Raw genomic sequence first — 18,193 nt, 5'->3', positions numbered from 1 at the left:
ATCCATGATGTGCATTGTCCGCATCCTGAAAGTCAGGTTCCACCTTGGTACAAAGGAAACGAGAAATTGGTTAGTAGAGGGTTGTATCTTACCTGCTCCACAGTAAGTGTTCAACAAATGATAATTATTATAAGTTGGAGCCAGTGGAGGAGAGCAGGGGAAGGAGCTGGATCAGGGGGTCCTGCACTGTTGTGTTTTACAGTTTTAGCCCTGAGCTTCATGGTGGGCAAGGCAAAGAAGTAAACACTCAGGCATGCACACACATGTACACACATAATCGGTGTCTGTAAAATAAAATTATACCAGTTTCTCAGACTTCACACAAATCACTTACACTGAATTCTAAGTGAATTTTTCCTGTGGTCCCTTTAGCGGGGCCATGCAATAAATCAAACATCCTCAACAGCAGCCTGGAATAAGCACACTGGCAGGTTCTGATGGGTGACTCCACATCGAGCAAGCCCAGGATATAAAATCCAAGCTGAGTCCCATGAAAGCACATGGAAGCCTTGTCCCCACCCACACCCAGCTCATGGGAAGGGTGCTGGGAGTAACAGGAGACAAACCTCCTCCCCACTTTCTGGTGTTGGGGAGCAGACCTTCAAATGGCCCTCCAAGCCCTTCTCTAGATGAGGAGACCCCGAGAGGTAGGGAAGAGCCCCAGGTTCCCACCTCCAAGCCCGGGAGTATTTCTGTTGCCCCCCCACTGCCTGCCTAGAGGTTGCTTCCCACATGGCAGGACTTCCAGGTCCAGCCTGACCCATCAGCAGGCTGGGTGGTCACCTCCAAGTCCCATGACCCAGCCCTCCGAGCAACACCCACCTAGAGTTCCACTATGGGAGGGCAAGGCTTTGGGCTGGGCTGCCCCAGGGAAGCCCTTTGCAAATACAAGTACCCACGGGAACACAGATCCGGAATGTGCTCCTAAGGCTTGATGGGGGTGTGGCAGCACTTGAGCAGACCTTTGAGAATGGGCCCCTCCTGCCCCATAGCTTGGAGGGACAGACAAAGCATAAGCAAATCCCCGCCCTGCTGCTTACTAGCTGTGTCCTTAGGAAAGTTATTTTACCACCTCTGAGCCTTACTCCCCCTATCTGGAAAGCCAGGTGAATAACTGAACCCCTCATGGAGCTGTCGGGAGGCCCGAGTGAGACCAGACGCTTCACACAGTTAGCGGTTTATGATTCACGCCGCTGTCACTACCAAGGGTAGCTGACTCCTGGGTGCTGGGCAGAGTTCTGGAGTTGGACAGACCTGAGTTTGAAGCCTGGCTCTGATGTGACTGGCTAGGAACTTTCTGAGCCTGTTTCCCCATTCATTACGTGGGAAGCAGGGCTATTCCAAAGACCAGCAGCCCATGAGGGTGCAGTCCCAGTTTGGCCCCGCAGAAGCTGGGAAGCCCAGGGGAGCCTGCGCCTCATCTGGAGGAAGGCAGGGGGCCCAAGAGGGCCTGAGGCCGCAGCGCTCACCAGCAGCTCCCTTCCCGGGCCTGGGCCCGGGGAATGTGTAGGAGGGAGGTCCGGGGAGGGGGCCCTGGAGTTGGGGGGGCGGGAATAGCCTTGGCGGGCGGGCGGGCAGCACGGTGACCCAGGAGGGAGGGAGAGCTTGGCTCCAAGCTCATCACTCAGCAAGCTGTCTCCCCCAGGCCCGGAACCCTGGCGGCCTGTCCTCCCCACTTCCTGCGTGCTGGGTCAATATTGTGATTTCCACCGTGCCGCCCGCCTGGGACGGCCTGGTCCTGCGCGCCGCCCAGGGTCACGGGGCTGGGGGGAGACAGGGGTACGGAGAGGTCACTCGCTGCCTGGAAGATGACTCAGGACCTGAAGGCGGCAGGCGGCGCGGCCGAGAGCCAGGAGCCCCGGCGCAGCCTCACCTCCACCGTCCCCTCCCGGTCCACGAAGACATCGCCGGCTCTGCAGGGGCTGGAGGCCCAGGAGCCAACCCCACATATCAGAACTGGAAGGACGCCCTATCAAGACCCATGTATGGGCTTCTTCCGTGTAAACGGAGGAATCCACTGAGGTCCGGAGAGGGGCGGGATCACGTGGCCAACGTCACGCATTGCGTTTGTGGCTGAAGTAGGACCTGCATCTCATCTCCTAACTTCAAATCCAGACCCAGCCCACATGTCCTAGCCTCCCTCCCCAGGCTGGTCCACCTCCTGTCCTCCCCATCAGCACTCAGAACATCTTCCTCCTACACCTCTGCGGAGCAGAGGAAAGAGAACAAGACCCATTCCGACCCAAGAATGTTGGAGCCAGGCTTCCCCAGCGGTGAGAGGCCGTGCGAGGACGCTGGTGGTTCTGGAGACAGTGTTAGAGGCGCCAGCTCTGAGAACAAGGGGCCTGTGGTTTCATTTCCACCTGTGAGCTCTTCGTGTCAAGACTCAGTGTGGACGGCACCTCCTCCCGCAGTCCCTCACCATCCTCCCACCTGTGAGCTCTTCGTGTCAAGACTCAGTGTGGACGGCACCTCCTCCCGCAGTCCCTCACCATCCTCCCACCTGTGAGCTCTTTGTGTCAAGACTCAGTGTGGACGGCACCTCCTCCCGCAGTCCCTCACCATCCTCCCACCAAGCAAGCTGCTCTCTGTCCTGCCACCTCTCACAGCCCACGTCCGCCTCGCCAGCACCTGCGGGAAGGGGCCGTGGCTGTTCGCCCAGCCGAGTACCAAGGCCGTCCCTGGTGCTCAGCTGGCACCAGCTGAGTAAAGGAAGGAACAGGCGAATGAATGGGTTCATGCCCTGTGTTCCCACATCACATGAATACCACGGGGCAGAAGCTCCACTCCTCCCAGTATCACTTCTCCTGGAACATCTTCTTCTTCTTCACCTGGCTATCTCCTGCTCTTCCCTTAGGTCTCTGCTTAGTGACAGCTAAGGCTTGGAAGCCCTCCCTGACCACCCGGCCAAAACCACATTAAGCTGGCCCTGCTCTGAGTACCTTAATCTCCCCTACTGATGCTCTGACCTCGGGGAAATGTAAGGGCTCGTTTAATGCTCTTGCCCTGTAGGCTGAACTAGGACTTGAGTCCCCGTCTGTGAGTGAGACAAGAGACACTTGTCTCATCACTGTGTCTCTAGCTCAGGCCTTGGTGCAGGGTTGATGCATGATGATGAATGAATGAATGAATGGATTCCTCTTGGAATCTGGCCCATACTGGGACTCAGTTAATATTGGCAGATGGCAATGGTGGTGATGGTAGTGGTGGCTGAAGCAGGTATCACTTGCTCCTTTCTGTCCAGCAGCCCCCATATGGCATCCTTTGTCCAATATCAGCCACCCCATCTCCTCTGGGAAGTTGCCCTTCCTCCAACATGACTTCATCAGTCACTAAAATCACACAACCCAGAGTTGGTCAATGATTGTACCCCACTGACCTGGCAGCAGTGATTGGTCCAAGAGTGGGCACATGACCCCAACAAGGCCAGTCAAAGTCCTTCCTTGGGACTGACATGGATCCCGGAGAAGGTAGCTCTCTTGCTTTGGACTGGGGTTGCCAGGCTGGGCTGCTGCTGGCCAAGTGCCACGGAAGGGAGAGAATGAGGCCAACCCCGAAGGGAAGCAGAGACAAGCAGAGGTGAGTGATGGGCACAGAGAATCCTGGTGGCCCTGAGCCCTGGTTCCAGACCCCCAGGTCCCCCTCTGGCCTCTTCCCGGGCCATCAAATTCCCTTTTCACTCAGGCTGATGTGATGTGGGCTGCTCTCACTTGTAATGGAAAGAATTCTGAATCACATTAACCCAAGGAGAAAACAGTGAGAGGAACAGGGTGGGTCCAATTGGAGACACAGATGTTGAGCAGCGATAGGCCAGCAGACTCAGGGAGATGTAGGGATCTCCTGCTAAGGGCAGAGCAGAGACCCACTGGCCCCACCGCAGGCAAGGCTGAAGGACAAGAGTTTGCACAGAAGGAGGGACCTGGGGTGGGCTTGCTGCACTTTCACTGCAAATAACAGAAATCCAACTTAAACTGACTTAGTAAGCAGGAAGGGGAATTTGTTAGGTCACATAACTAAAACATCCATGGGTCTCTGGCTTCAGACATGGCTGGATCCAGGTGCCGAGCTGCTGCTGGCAGGTATCCGTCTCTCCTCAAACGATGGCAGCTTTGGGCTTCCATCCTGACAGCAACCTCAGCTGAAAGAGAGCACCTCTCTCCTCATCACTGCAGCAGAAATCCCAGAATTTAATCGGATTGGCTTTGTTTCAGTCTCATGCCCACCCCGAAGGCAACCCTCAGACGAGGGGAATGTGGAGCTCCCAGTGGCCAGGCCTGCACCCCAGGTAAACCCCTCCCAAGTCAATGACCCAAAAGTGGAGGTGGAGAGGCTCCCGGAGGTGCTGCTGCTGTCGGGGAGGGGGGTGCACTCGCGGGGCAGGCAGAAGCAGCGTGTCCGCTGATCTCGGGAAGAGGTCTTTGGCTGGAAGAGGCTCCCCACGGGAAGGAGGGCCTGAGGGAGGGGAGAGGAGCTCTGTGGGGAAAAAGACAGCCTTCCCCTTGGCGGGGTTGGCCTTTGGAGGAGGGGGGACATCCCCCATGAAGGCAAGAGGATGGATGGGAGGACCCCTCGGTTACTCCCAGCCCTGGAAGTCTCTGGTTTGCAGCCATGACGCCAATTGTCTGCAGCCAGACACATTCCTGGACTTGGCTGAAAGGGCGGAGATGAGAGTCAGGCATCTAGAAGCACCTCCGATCCCCACATCTGCGCTCTCCAAACGCGGGAGGGGGCCAATCATGTGTGCGCTCGGAGAGAATCGCAGCCGACCCGCCCAGGACGCCTGGGTTTGTCAGGTTGCTGGAGAGAGTCAGTGGCTTCCAGGTTGTCAGAAGAAGGCTACATTCCAGGGCCAGGGTGGTCTAGGGTGGTCTCCAGGGCCCCCTCGGGAGGAGGCTGCAGATGGGAGGCTCAGAAATCCCCTGCCCTCTGCTTGGAGAAAAACGGGGAAAAGCTCTCCTGTCACTTTAAGGCCGCCATTGTGCCCGTACTTTACGGTAAGGACCCTGCCTCACCCTCACATCACCCAGTTCCCCCTGCCTGGCTTCCCACAGCCGGGCACCTCCCCGTAACTCCCTGCTGCCCCTGCACGTCTGTTTTTAAAGCCAAGAATGGACACATCGTCAAGAGAGCTGCACACCCTCCTCGTGGCTGAGACTCAGTGCTTCTCTGAGACTTAGTTTCCTCAAATGTGCGAGGGGGGCAGACCTTCCCTGCAAACCCCTCGGGGACGCTAAGATGATCAAATGGACTGAAGCTGTGACCAGGCTTCGGAAACAATAAAACCTCTCACCAGGGTGAAGTATACTAACCCCCAGCGTGGACACCTGGGGGAGGTCTGAGATCCCCCAGTGCGTCTTCTCTTGGAGATGCGGTTTAGGGAGAGGGGTGAGTCTATGTCTGGTCTGGAGGCAGGAGGATGGACAAGATGATGTCTTGAAATCCTTCCAAGCCTTCAGTTGTCTGGCCCAGTCCATATATGACGTGGTCAGACTTTAACTTCCCACAGGACTGGTCCCCCAGCCCCTTGTCATCTCTCCAGCATGTGCCGAGCATGCAATAAAAGTGCAGAGAACACCTGCCCAGGGAGCCGAAGGTCACAAGGGACACCTCCTCTTGCCGTCCCATCCAATCCATCAGCTGGTCCAATGGACTCTCCTCCACTGTCGCTCTTGGATCCACCCACTTCTCACCACGTCCGTGGCTACTGGCCTGGACCAAGCCACCCTTTCTCTCTTGGATGCCTGTCCAGCCTCCTCTGTCTTCCTGCATCCATTCCTGCTGCCCTAGCATCCTTACCCCACAGAGCAGCCAGAGTGATTCGACAAAACAAATAACAAATTATATACAAAATTATAGCAATTCCTTCCAATGGCTTCCCATTACTCTTAGAAAAATATCCAAACTCTTGACCAAGGAGAAAAGATGATCTAATATTTGGGGGTTTTAAAATTGTGTTAAAATACACATAACATAAAATTTACCCTCTTACCCATTTTCAAGTGTACAGTTCAGTCATGCTCAGTACGTTTAGATCACTGTGCATCCAATCTTCAGCACGTTTTCATCTTCACCAGCTAAAACTCCACACCCATTGAACAACAACTCCCCATTCCCCCACCCCTAGGCCCTGGCAACCACCATTCTACTCTTTGGCTCTATGAATTTAACTATTCTACATACCTCATGTAAGTAGAATCATATAGTATTTGTCTTTTTGTGACTGGCTTAGTTCACTTAGCATAATGTCTGCAAGGTTCATCCATGTCGTAGCATGTATCTTAATTTCCTTCCTTTTTAAAGCTGAAATATTCCATTGTATGGACATAGCACATTTTGTTTACCCATTCATCCATCGATGGACATTTGGGTCGCTTCCACCTTTTGGCTCTCGTGAATAATGATGTTATGAACATGGGGATACAAGTATCTCTTTGAGTTCTGCTTTCAATTCTTTTGGATATATAACCAGAAGTAGAATTGCTGGATCGCATGTTAATTCTGTTTTTAATATGTTAGGAATTGCTATACTCTATTCCATAACAGCTATACCATTTTACATTTCCACCAAAGTGCACAAGGGTTCCAATGTCTCCACATCCTCACCAACTCTGGTTGACTTCTGTTTTTTTGACAGTAGTCATGCTGATAGGTATGAGGTGGGATTCTGTCGTGTCTTGATGGAGGAAATATCAGTATTGTGTGGGACTCCTGTGTTATAAGAGTGGCATGTACCCCAATCCTGTGACAACCAAAAAATCACTCAGTGGAGTGGGTGATTCCCCCCTGGCTGAGAACCATCAGCCCTGCTCACCTCCCTGCCTCATCTCATACAGTGTCACCCCCTTGCCCACCACCCCAGTCACTCTGGACTTCTTTCTGTTCCTCAGTCATGCCAACCTCAGGCTCACCCCAGGGCCTTTGCACCTGCCATCCCTTCTGCCTTGCATGCTCTTCTTCTTGGTCCTCACATGACGAATCCCATCCCCCAGGTCTCAGTCAATGTCCACTGACTGAGTGAATGGCTGGTCGCACGCAATGTTAGAGCTGGAAGCAAGATCACCCACTCTTGCTACCACTCCACTCCCAGAGGGGGATCATGAGGCCCAGGAAAGAGAAGAGACTTGACCAAGGTCACAGGAGGCCCAAGCCAGGTTTCACGACCTCAGCCAGGTGCTCATCCCCCGACATCCCTCACCTGGAGGACTTCTGTGCCAAGGTCGGGGCCTATGCAGTGACAGTCACAGTTGATTGGTCTGCGTGGGAGGCAGCACATCATCTCCAGCCAGTGGGCTTTCCCTTCTGTGTGGTTTGTTCTTTCTTTGGCAACCAGATAAACTAGTTGGCTTGTTTGGAGGCTGGGCAGTACGAAAATCCAGTGTCTTTAACTGCAGGACCACTGTAGCTCAGTGACCGGCTCATGAGGGCCTTGTGGGACTGAGGCCGCCTGCGGACCCGCTGATGCTCACAGGTCCAACTCACAAAGCTGATCGCAGAACCACTGCAGAGTGATCCTCCATGTGGAATTATCCTCTATCTATCTATCTATCTATCTATCTATCTATCTATCTATCTATCATCTATCTATCATCTATCTATCTTATCAATCCTAAAGGAAAGGAAACTATAAACAAGACGAAAAGACAACCCTCAGAAAGGGAGAAAATATTTGCAAATGAATCAACGGACAAAGGATTAATCTCCAAAATATATAAACAGCTCATGCAGCTCAATATTAAAAAAACAAACAACCCAATCAAAAAATGGCCAGAAGACTTAAATAGACATTTCTCCAAAGAAGACATACAGATGGCCAAGAAGCACATGAAAAGCTGCTCAACATCACTAATTATTAGAGAAATGCAAATGAAAACTACGATGAAGTATCACCTCACACCGGTTAGAATGGGCATCATCAGAAAATCTACAAACAACAAATGCTGGAGAGGGTGTGGAGAAAAGGGAACTCTCTTGCACTGTTGGTGAGAATGTAAATTGATACAGCCACTATGGAGAACAGTATGGAGGTTCCTTAAAAAACTAAACACAGAATTACCATATGACCCAGCAATCCCACTGCTGGGCATATACCCAGAGAAAACCATAATTCAAAAAGATACATGTACCACCGTGTTCATTGCAGCACTATTTACAATAGCCAGGTCATGGAAGCAACCTAAATGTCCATCAGCGGATGAATGGATAAAGAAGATGCGGTACATATATACAATGAAATATTACTCAGCCATAAAAAGGAATGAAATTGGGTCCTCTGTAGAGATGTGGATGGACCTAGAGACTGTCACAGAGAGTGAAGTAAGTCAGAAAGAGAAAAACAAATATCGTATATTAACGCATATATGTAGAATCTAGGAAAATGGTACAGATGAACCAGTTTGCAGGGCAGAAGTAGAGACACAGATGTAGAGAACAAACATATGGACACCAAGCGGGAAAGTGGGTGGGGGGGGCCGTGGTGGTGGGATGAATTGGGAGATTAGGATTGACATGTATACACTGATCTGTATTAAATGGATGACTAATAAGAACCTGCTGTATAAAAAGTAAACAAAATAAAATTCAAAAAAAAAATCCTAAATTTTTTTAGGATTGAATTTAGGCACATGAACTCTACAATCAATGTGCCTCCTTCTCTTGAGAAAGGCCAGGGCTGCCCTCACACGGTCTCCCTCAGATCTGGATCCCTCAGATCCAATGTACTGAATAAAACTTTGGCCTCCCTGGTGGATGGAGCTCTCAGCCAGTGTTACACTGACGTGGGCTGGAAGGTATTTCTCCAGTTCAGTGTAGAGTCAGGCTGACCTGGGTTCAAATCCCAGCTCATCCCTTTGGGAGTCAGGTTACCATCTCCCGAGTCAGGGGGTTTCCTTATCTGCAGGGTGGGACTATTTCAGGGGTGTCGAGAGGATTGTATGAGATAATGACGCTAGTAAAAGCCTCAGCACCGTCCTGGCACGTAACTGAGGGCTTGCTTAGTCACACTTCCCGGTCAGCAGTTGGAAGGACTACAGAGCACCCTCCTCACTCCCGAGTCTTGCCCAAGCTTCCCTGGGAAGTTCCTCCCATTTCCATTGCCAGAGGACTGGACAAGACTCAATGGCCAGTGAATCGGGAGGGACAAAGGAATAAAAATGGAATAAATGGGATCGTGCTGATCACTAATACAGATCCATTTCTGGCGCACAGAGGACTTGCCAGGTGCTATCCTGAGCCTCTGCAGGTGAGAACAGAGGGGATGCCCACAGCCACCCTGGAAGCAGGTACCATTTTATCCCATTTAACAGATGAGGAAGCTGAGGCAAAGAAAGCCTAATCAAATTGTCCAAGTTCACATGGTTAAAAGGTGGCTGGGCCAGGCAGCCCAGAGCCAAGAAGAAGGGGCACTCAAAGGCCATGGGGCACAGGGGGATGCCCTGCCCAGGCAGCAGGGTGAGACAGGCTTTGCTCCCAGAGCCTGAAGGGGTTGTTGATGAAGGAGAGACTCTCTGCTCCAGGGTCACCATCTCAGGAAGGCCCCTCTCTGACCACCCACCTAAAACGGCAATCTCTGCCCCTAGCCTCCCGCTATCCCCCGCCTTCGCCCGGCTTTACTCTTCTCGCGTAGTACGTAGCGTCATCTGACGAGGATTTATGGGGCCAGAGAAATGGATAGAGGCCAATTGGGAAGGTCCCGGTAAGGGGGATAAAATGTTGGGACTTTATCCTTGGGTCCCTGGAAGAGTGGGGAGGATGATGGGAAGGCAGCTCCCACAGCACACACACACACACACACACACACACACACACACACACACACACACACACACACACACACACACACACACACACACACACACCCCTTACCCCAAACAAGGATTTTGAAAGTCATCCAAAGGGGCAGCCTTCAATCCGTTTGGGCGTCAAGTCCAGGGCTGATCCTCTGGGCCAGGCTGTGGCTGGGCCATAAGGGCAGTAAGACGAAGGCAACAGGAGCCTGCCCTTGGGGTGCCCACAGTCCTCCAGGGGATACAGGAAGGTGAACTCACATGCACAAAGGTTTTGATAGACAAAGTGGCTTGTCCGCCAGTGACGCCAGACCTGGGCATGCCTCCACGTCTCTGCTTATGCTGTCTCTGCCTCCTGGAATGCCATCCTCCCATCCAGCAGATATTTACTGAGCTCCTATTATATACCAGGCATTGGGGAAACAAGGATAATCCAAGGCAGATATGGTTCCTGCTTCCCAAGCCCTGGTATGCCCAGGAAACTTCTATTCATTCCTCATAAGCCTACTCCAATACCCTCTCTTCAACATGAAGTCTTTCCTGACTCCCCCAAGCAGTAAGTTCCTTCTTTTCCAGGGCTCTCCTAACATCCTATGCCTTTACTTGTAGAGGAAAGAAAAAGGAAAGAAAAAAACAACTGACCACTGGAAAAAAACTCACCATGCACCAGACCCTGGGCTGGGTAATTCACAAGCAATGTCCTCCTTCAGGCTCCCAGTGACTCTGCAAGAGAGGAAATAGTCACCCTTTTCACAGATGAGAAAATGGGCCCAGAGAGGTTAAGTCTCTCGCCCAAGGTCACACAGTCAGCCGGTAAGTGAGAAAACAGGGACAGGAAACCAAGCTCCACTCCAAGATTGGCCGTGTCCACGCTGTGAGCACCCTGAAGACAGGGGTGGTGGGTCACGTGGGCGTCATGCTCTGTCCTCAGGCCCCAGCACAGGCAGGGCGCACAGTGAGTGCTCTGGGTGGGCAGGCAGACGTGGAGGGAGCCCCGCTGGGGCTGCACTGCCCTCCTTGGGGCCTAGGTGGCGATGTGCACACTCTGTCCCTCTAGCCCTTGCTGGCATCCACCTTAGGCTCCCAGATCCACTGCCTGGAAAGGCTTTTCTCTCCCTCTTCCAGCTTCCTCTGCCTGCCAGTCTCTTGGATCAGTTCAGCCTCTATCCTCCCGACTGGGATCCCCCCTCACTGACACTTGTCACCACTATGGGACCTCGGGATGGGCCAATTCTTCTCCAAAGTGTTTGTGGAGGGGAAGGAAGGACCATTCATGTCCGCAGTCAGACCCAGGAAGCCCACTGGCTCAGGCACCCGGGGAGTGCCAGGGACCCATCCCTGCCTGATTTTCCCTTCCCTGTTGCTCCCAGGGAGGCCTCCCCACACCCCATGAGGCTGAGAGTTGCCATCTACAAAGCTCCAGAGACCAAGACAGAACATGTCAGCCGAGATGAAGAGCAAGAGAGGGTCATGAACAGGATCTTGTCCGAAGCACCCAGAAGTCATGCAGGAGCTGGGGTAGAATCTAGATTTCCTGATTTGTATCCTCAGCAATCTCCAGCACAGTTTGAAGCTGTTTCTCTGGGGCCCCGGGGGTGAGGGGGGAGCAACTGGAGAAAAATGCAGTCCAACCAGTTATCTGATGGAGTAATAATAAAAATAACAACAACTCCCATTTCTGTTTTCAGCCTTTCACTCGCATTACTTCACTGGTCCTCACACCTGCCGTGGGAGGTGGGTGCCACTGGCCTTCGTTTTACCGATGCCTGAAGAGGAAGGGGTTTACCCCAGTCCCCAGACTGTTGGGACCAGGTCCCAGCTCCAAGGCCCGAAGTTTCCTGTAGGGTGGGGCAAGAATGGGGGTGAGGGGCTTGGAAGGCTGAGATTGCGGGCGGGCTGGGGCAGCCAAGCTGCGAAGTGCATCTCCTCCTCCCAGGCTGTTCTCACCCACGCCCCCAAACCTCTTTCAAAGCAGCAGCTGGGCTCTGTCCTGGGCCAGACCACCTCTCCTCCCTCCCGTCCCCTACTGTGCCCCCAAGAGCCATCTGGGCCTCCACGGACCATCAGACCTGGTTCGCTCTGCCTGCCCTTAGGCGAGTCCCTTCCCCCATCTCGGACTCAGTTTCCCCGTCTATATAATGAGTGAGTTGAACTTTGAGTTCAGCCTTTCGGAGCTCATGGTGTGACCTCTTGGGGAAAAGGGCGAGATCAGCATAAGGGATGGGGAATGACTGTGTCTGAGGCCTCGACCAAGTGCCAGACACCAAGAACCAGCTTCTTTGCTGGCGACACAGAGCAGCCAAAGGCAGATGTTGCCCCAGAGGCTCGGGGTCAATGGACACTGGTTCCCCAACTTCCTGTGCCTCGGTTTCCTGATCTGTCTAGTGGGGACGATAAACTTACCTCATAGGGTTGTCTGGAGAGCGCACCGCAATAATGTATGTAATGTGCTTCACGGCACCCATCACACAAGCACTCAGAAGCATCATTATCATCATCATCGTCTTCGTCACCATCGAACCCCTCCTCCTGGTCTGGTCCAGCCGCAGACAGGGCTCAGCCTTCGAAGAAAACCCCCGACCTGGCATCAGAAAAGCCTGGGCTCTACTTTCAGTTCTGTTGTTAACCTGCTGAGTCACCCAAGCCTCAGTTTCTTCACCTGCAAAATGGGGCCAGTAAGCTTTGTGTGGGGAAGCATCATGGGCATGCAGCAAGATCACTCGCGGAAAAGTGCCTGATACGGGGCGTGGCCTGGTGAGCATTGTTTCCTTCCTTCTTTGTTGCCCCAAAATGACATCTTTTGACAGCAGAGCAAATATATAATAATACTACAGCTAACATTTAATGAGCACTTACCATGTGCCTGACACTGGCCTAAGGATTTTGTGTATTTAACTCACTTCATCCTCATAAGCAACACTATGAGGTGGACAGAGACATGATGCCCATCTTACTGAGAGGGAAACTGAGCCACAAAGACCCAAACCCAGATCTGGGTAACTCCTCTACCTGGACCAGACCCCACCTGGAGTCTGGTACTCCCATGAGGTCTCAGCAGCACCCAGGGGTGCAGGCCAGACCTCCATGACTCCAAGAGGTTACAGGGTGGTGAGTCCTCATATTTGGTGCCCTCAAGGAGCTGGGGGGTCTGAGGTGAGGCAAAGCTGCACTCTCTCAAGAGGGCAAACCTCCTACCCCAGCCCTACCGCCATGCCAGATGGGCAGGGAACAGGTGCACAGATCCCCGGCCCCGGGCTAGGTGAGGGGGGCACTCACTTGGCAGCCGGAGCCCCGCGTGAACAAGAAGAAACCCAGCCTGCAGCCCCTTGGCCCTGGCAGGAGATTAACAAAACAAATACCCGAGCAATCTCAATTTCAACACTTGGGGAGGGGGCCAAGTGTCAGGGCGCAGGGGGCGGGCGGGAAACGCAAAGACATTTTACCACCTAAATAACTTTCCCTCTGTTTAGTTTCACACGAATGTACACTCAAGTGCTCTCTCTCTCCCTCTCTCTCTCTTTTTACGTTTTTATTTTATTTTTACAAATGCTCAAACTTTCCTGCCACAAATTATTCTTGGCCAGGTTACAAGCAGAAAGGCCGTGTGTATCCTTTACTTGACAAAAAGGGGACGGGTGGGGGGGGCGGTTCTTGTGAAATATTTCGGTTGTGCGTTTGAGGTGGGATTTCTTTCTTCGTTTTCCCGGCTGTGTCTTTGCCAGGGAGAGCAGGGATGCTGGCCTCCTCGCGCGTGAGCAGTCTGCAGGTGGTCTAAATCCTACCGCTCTGCTTACCTCCAGCTGACCTGACCATTTTGTGGTTCTGCTTTCACCAAGCCAATCTGGAATGGCATTTGCCAAGGGCGGGTTGCAGCTGGCACCCGTGTGTCTCACCTCACCCAGGGCCTGCAGGACCTGCGCCCCGGCCAGCTGGAGGGTCCTGTCTGGAGGCCTGGGGGCCTGGGCAGAAGTTCCTGAATTCTCGGATGGACTTGTCCTGCTCTACCCAGGACCCAAGGAAGGGGCTGGCTCTGGGGCCTCCCCACTTGTGCAGAAGGAAGGAAGTGACCTGTCCAGTTCACCTCAACCCTGCCACATCCCCCAATCCCCCCCTCCTGCAGGTCTAGCCCCAGGCCCCTTCCCCAGCCTCATCCACCCACTCTGCCCTCATCATTTTGCTCCCGCCACGTCATTTCTCAAATACACCAAGCTTTTCCCACCTCAGGGCCTTGGCCAGTGTTCGTCCCTCTTCCTGGAATTCCTGCCCCTCCATTCTGCCCGTGGTACCCTCCTGCTTATCACCCAGGTCTCAGCTGGATTAGCACCTCCTCAGAAAGGCTTTCCTGATGACCTATCCAAAGTAGGGACCTGTTATTTGCCATCTCAGCCCCTTTTTGATTTTCTTCATAATACTTAGGCAATTTATTCTAGTTTTGTTTGTCTATGTTCTTGTTTTTTTGCTGGTCCTACCCAACTAGAGTGAATAAATAAATGAGTGAGTAAATGAATGAGTGAACACATGAATGAATGAATGAGGGAAGTCCTGAAGGCTGGACTAATTTTCCATTCCTTACACTGATATCAACCCTGGGCATCCACGGCTGCCCTTTGTGAGGACTGCTCCTCCGAGGATGGTTAGAAGGGAACACAGTGGTGCTGGTCTAAAGACCCCCCAGTGGGGGTCTCTGTTCCCAGCAGGGAGGATCCAGGCCCTCTTGGAACCTGACTGCATCACCAAAAATATTTCGTAGCATTTCTTAGACAAGTAAGATCACGCAGTCACCGCCACATGGCTCAGTGCCCACCCCGTGCCCAACAGTTAAGGGTCAGGCCACATTCATTTAACTTAGGTCAGACAGAATTGATTACACCATGTGTTTTAAGTTGATGGGGTTATGAACTTTTCAACGTGCGCTCACACTCTCAGAGGTGCTGTCAAGGCAGAGATTCTGAATCCCATTCAACAGATGAGGAAACAGAGGCTCAAAGCGGGGATGGGATTTGCACAAGGCCACCCAGCAGATCTCATCCTCGCCCCTCAGTGCCACTGCTGGGCCTCCTCTGCTCTGATCTGTGATGGCCATGGTGGTCCACCCTTGCCTGGGTGTGCAGGGCAGACCCTTGGGGGTGTCCTTTATGCCTCTCTCCCCACCAAACCCCCATCCAAACAGTCCCGAGTCCCGTGGTGTCCACTTCCCCTCGGCCTTGTCCATCCCACTGCTCCTCACTCAGGACAAATGCGCTCTGGGGTGACTGTTACTGGCCTCAACTCACACAACCACAGAGCAACGGGCAAAACCATGACCCCGCTGCTGCCTCAGGAATTGTGTCATTTTATTAGTGTGATGAGTGAGTTTATGGAGCTCTGTGGTGTATAATTACGCACTCATTTTATTGATTAGCAGCTTGAGGCTGGAACTTTCTTATCCCTTAATAGAAACCCTGCTGCTCCTCTCCAGCAATTATAATGGAAATTAATGGCTACTTACATAGGATTGAGCTCCTGAGCAATAATTTGGGGCCAATTACATGTGAGTCATGAGGAATGAACTGTATCTCTCAGACGGGGTGTCTATTGCCCTTGTTAGGTCCTAGTGGGCTGCACGTTGGTTCTGGGGGGAGAGTGGAGTGTATTGTCCTTCTAGCCCCCCCATCTTTACACCCCAGCTCTGAGCTCCACAGGCACGCAACACGTCTTTGCTGCGTAGATTCCGTCAGCATTTTTTCAGCTATCCCTGGTTAAGGAGAGAGGTCGGTAGAGCGCTAAGGGAGAAGGGATTCCAGGCAGGAGGGAGCCCAGGAAGACAGGGGTGAGGACAGATGAGGTGAAGAGTTTCTCTGCTAAACATCGTCTCAGTCCTGGGTCTGGGAGTTCTGGGCACACGTCCTGGTGCCACATTCAACGTACATGCGATGCATACCTCCCACGCACCAGGCACACTGCTAAGGGCTGGGGTCACAGTGTGGAAGAGAACAGACAAGAATCTCTGTCCCCACAGAGCTCCTGTTCTAGTGGGAGGTGATGGGCAACAGGTAAACCTGTAATAACCTTGGGGTATAGGGTCAGGAACAGACAAAAAAGATCAATGGGACAGAATGAAGGGTAGCCAAGACTCGAGGAGACCTGAGAACACGAAGAACACATAATTTCATGATCTTGGCTAGCGCAGCCCTTCCTCAGCAAGTTACAAAACCATAAAGGAGAAAACTGAATTTAAATATGTAAACATTAAGCCTTGAGGAGCCTTGAGCAGGAGAAGGGGCAAAGGTCATGGAGGGGTTAAGCAGCGGCCACCAGGAGTGCAGTCAGGTGGGGTCCCTGGGCCGGTGAGGCCCCTGGACATGGGATGGAGGGACGGAGCCCCTGCACAGAGCCGTACCCTATCTCACCACGCTCACTCCATCCCTGCCCCAGCCACTCCCGCCTCCCCCATACAACTTGTCCTGTTTCTGCCCCTGGCCAGGCCCGAGAGGTGCCCCAGGGGCAGCAGCTGAGGCCTCCCAGCCCCTTTCTCAGCCCCACTGGCCCAGTCAGGGGGCTCTAGGTTCTGGCCTGGCCGGGGCAGCCACTCAGCCCCCTGATCAGCGCCCCACTGACGGAGGAGGTAAACTTGGCACAGGGGCCCTGAGGAAGGCACCTGCCCTGACCCAAGTCCGCCCGAGGCCTCGCTCACTGCGCTGGCCTTCTCCCAGGCCCCCTGCCCTCACCTGGATGCTCTGGGGGCTGTCCCTCCCCTGCCCCGGAGCCGCTGCTCCTTCACAGACAAGCCTCACGCTTGGTGATCTTCCAGGACCCGCCAGGAGGCCTTCCACAGCCTCAGGGCTCACTCACCTGTGGCCACACAGCTGGGAGGTGGAAGAGCTGGTATTCGAACTTAGCTCTGGCCGGCTCTGCCCGCCTCTTGCCGCTGCACCTGTGCAGTGTGACCAGCCTGCAAGCCATGCCCAGACCCTGCCTGAAAGCGGGGCTTCTTCACCCCCACAGAACCAGAGAAAACGGTGAACTTGTTGGGGTCCCCAGGTCCTTAACGCACCGGGAGCGTGTCTAGGCATGGCAGGCAGGGGGGAAAGGGGGAAGGAGCCTGTGGGTCGAGGCATAAAGAGGACAGAGAAACAGGAGAATTGACCAAGAGTAATAGAGGCAGAAGCTGGGGCAGGGAGCTCACGGCTGGACCCTGCCCCAAACCTTTGGCACCCGGGAACCAGGCCAGTTAGACATTGACCGGGAAACAGGGCCAGCAAGGCCACGCAAGAGAGAAAGAAGCTTCCTGTGCATCCCCGCGTTACCAAACCCTGCAGCCCCGGGCCAGCTGGAAGCCCCCCTCGCCGGGCCTCCTGCTGCAGCCCCCAGGGGTGGAGGAGGGAGTCTCTCCGGGGAAGCAAGGAGATCAAAAGGAGAAGAAGCTGATAAATCACCAGCCTGTGCCTCCCTCTCTGCTCTCCACGCACCAGGGAGCCTTCCCACCGCAGCCCCGATGTGGTTCAGGGACCCCTGGGAGATCCCATCCCAGCCTGGCTCCCTGCAGCCACGGCCCAGTCCCCACTGCCTGACTCAGGCTTTTGTCTGCACAAGTCTGAACCCCTCCCTCCCCAACACACGCACACACACCATCATATACAGGAGATGCACACGCGATGGAGAGAGGGGCCGCCCACACTCGCTGCGGGGTGGGCGTCCAGCTCTGCCCACCTCCGGCATCCCTGCCCAAACTAAGGCCATCTCAGGGGACCTGTGCCTAGGGCCCTGTGCTCCACAGGACTGTCTCTTCCACACCTTCACTCGTTCTAGTCAAATCAGAGTGAAATGAGCACCCAAGGCCCTACTGGAGGGGGGCGGGGGGGAGATGTCATGAGACTACACGGGCTGCAGTCTTCACACCTGTGGGCAGAGCTTCCTGGGCATGCGGGCCAGTCTTCAGACCTCAGCCCCTTCTACCAGCTTCGCGCTTCCTGTGCAGTGGCAGCCTGAAGACATGGGGGGAACACGGCAGGGGGTCGGTTCCAGTTCCAGCCTCGTCGTTTCTCTGTGGCCTTGAGCAAGTTACTTAACCTCTCTGAGCCTCAGATTCCCCATTTATCAATTGTAGAGGAGCCAGGAACCTGGGAAATACCACTCTCTTAAACCCCTCCCAGAGGAAGAAACTGAGTCATCCAGAAGGGCTCCGGCCACATTTTGGGGTTAATCAGAATAATAACAATGGGGACGGTGCCTAGTCCAAGTCTGTATATGCAACGACTCCTTCAGTCCTCGCAGCTACCCTTCGAGGGAGGTACTGTTATTATCTCCACTTTGCAGATGAGATGATGCAGCTCAGAGAGGTTGAGGTTGACCTTGGTTGTCCAAGGTCACACCAAGATGCAAACCCAGCTGTCTGACACCAACACCCGTGTGCCCTTCATCAGCCCCCAGAA

At 53.7% G+C, this 18,193-nt stretch overlaps 1 protein-coding gene across 1 annotated transcript; it reads right to left on the bottom strand.

The window, feature by feature from the left end:
• Positions 1-4,301: 4,301 nt before the first annotated feature.
• Positions 4,302-16,661, bottom strand: LOC137760524 (uncharacterized). The gene is made up of 4 exons (XM_068537509.1): positions 16,614-16,661; positions 12,186-12,343; positions 10,443-10,505; positions 4,302-4,452 (listed from the first exon to the last, which is right to left on the bottom strand). The coding sequence occupies exons 2-4, from the start codon at positions 12,296-12,298 to the stop codon at positions 4,302-4,304; spliced, it is 327 nt and encodes a 108-aa protein (XP_068393610.1). The 5' UTR covers positions 12,299-12,343; positions 16,614-16,661.
• Positions 16,662-18,193: the final 1,532 nt, after the last annotated feature.

The sequence above is a fragment of the Eschrichtius robustus genome, chromosome 3 (assembly GCF_028021215.1).
Source record: "Eschrichtius robustus isolate mEscRob2 chromosome 3, mEscRob2.pri, whole genome shotgun sequence".
NCBI lineage: Eukaryota > Metazoa > Chordata > Mammalia > Artiodactyla > Eschrichtiidae > Eschrichtius > Eschrichtius robustus.
This window is presented reverse-complemented; position numbering and strand designations above follow the sequence as displayed.

Bases quoted from the DNA above. Each gene is read 5' to 3' on its own strand.
- LOC137760524 (XM_068537509.1), bottom strand. From the start codon at position 12,298: ATGGTGACGAAGACGATGATGATGATAATGATGCTTCTGAGTGCTTGT. The intron at 10,506-12,185 runs GTAAGTTTATCG...CCTCTCTTGCAG, and splicing joins TCTCCAGACAACCCTATGAG to AGTCACTGGGAGCCTGAAGG. The intron at 4,453-10,442 runs GTGAGTTTTTTT...CCCCTCCCTCAG, and splicing joins AGCCCAGGGTCTGGTGCATG to GCCCTCCTTCCCGTGGGGAG.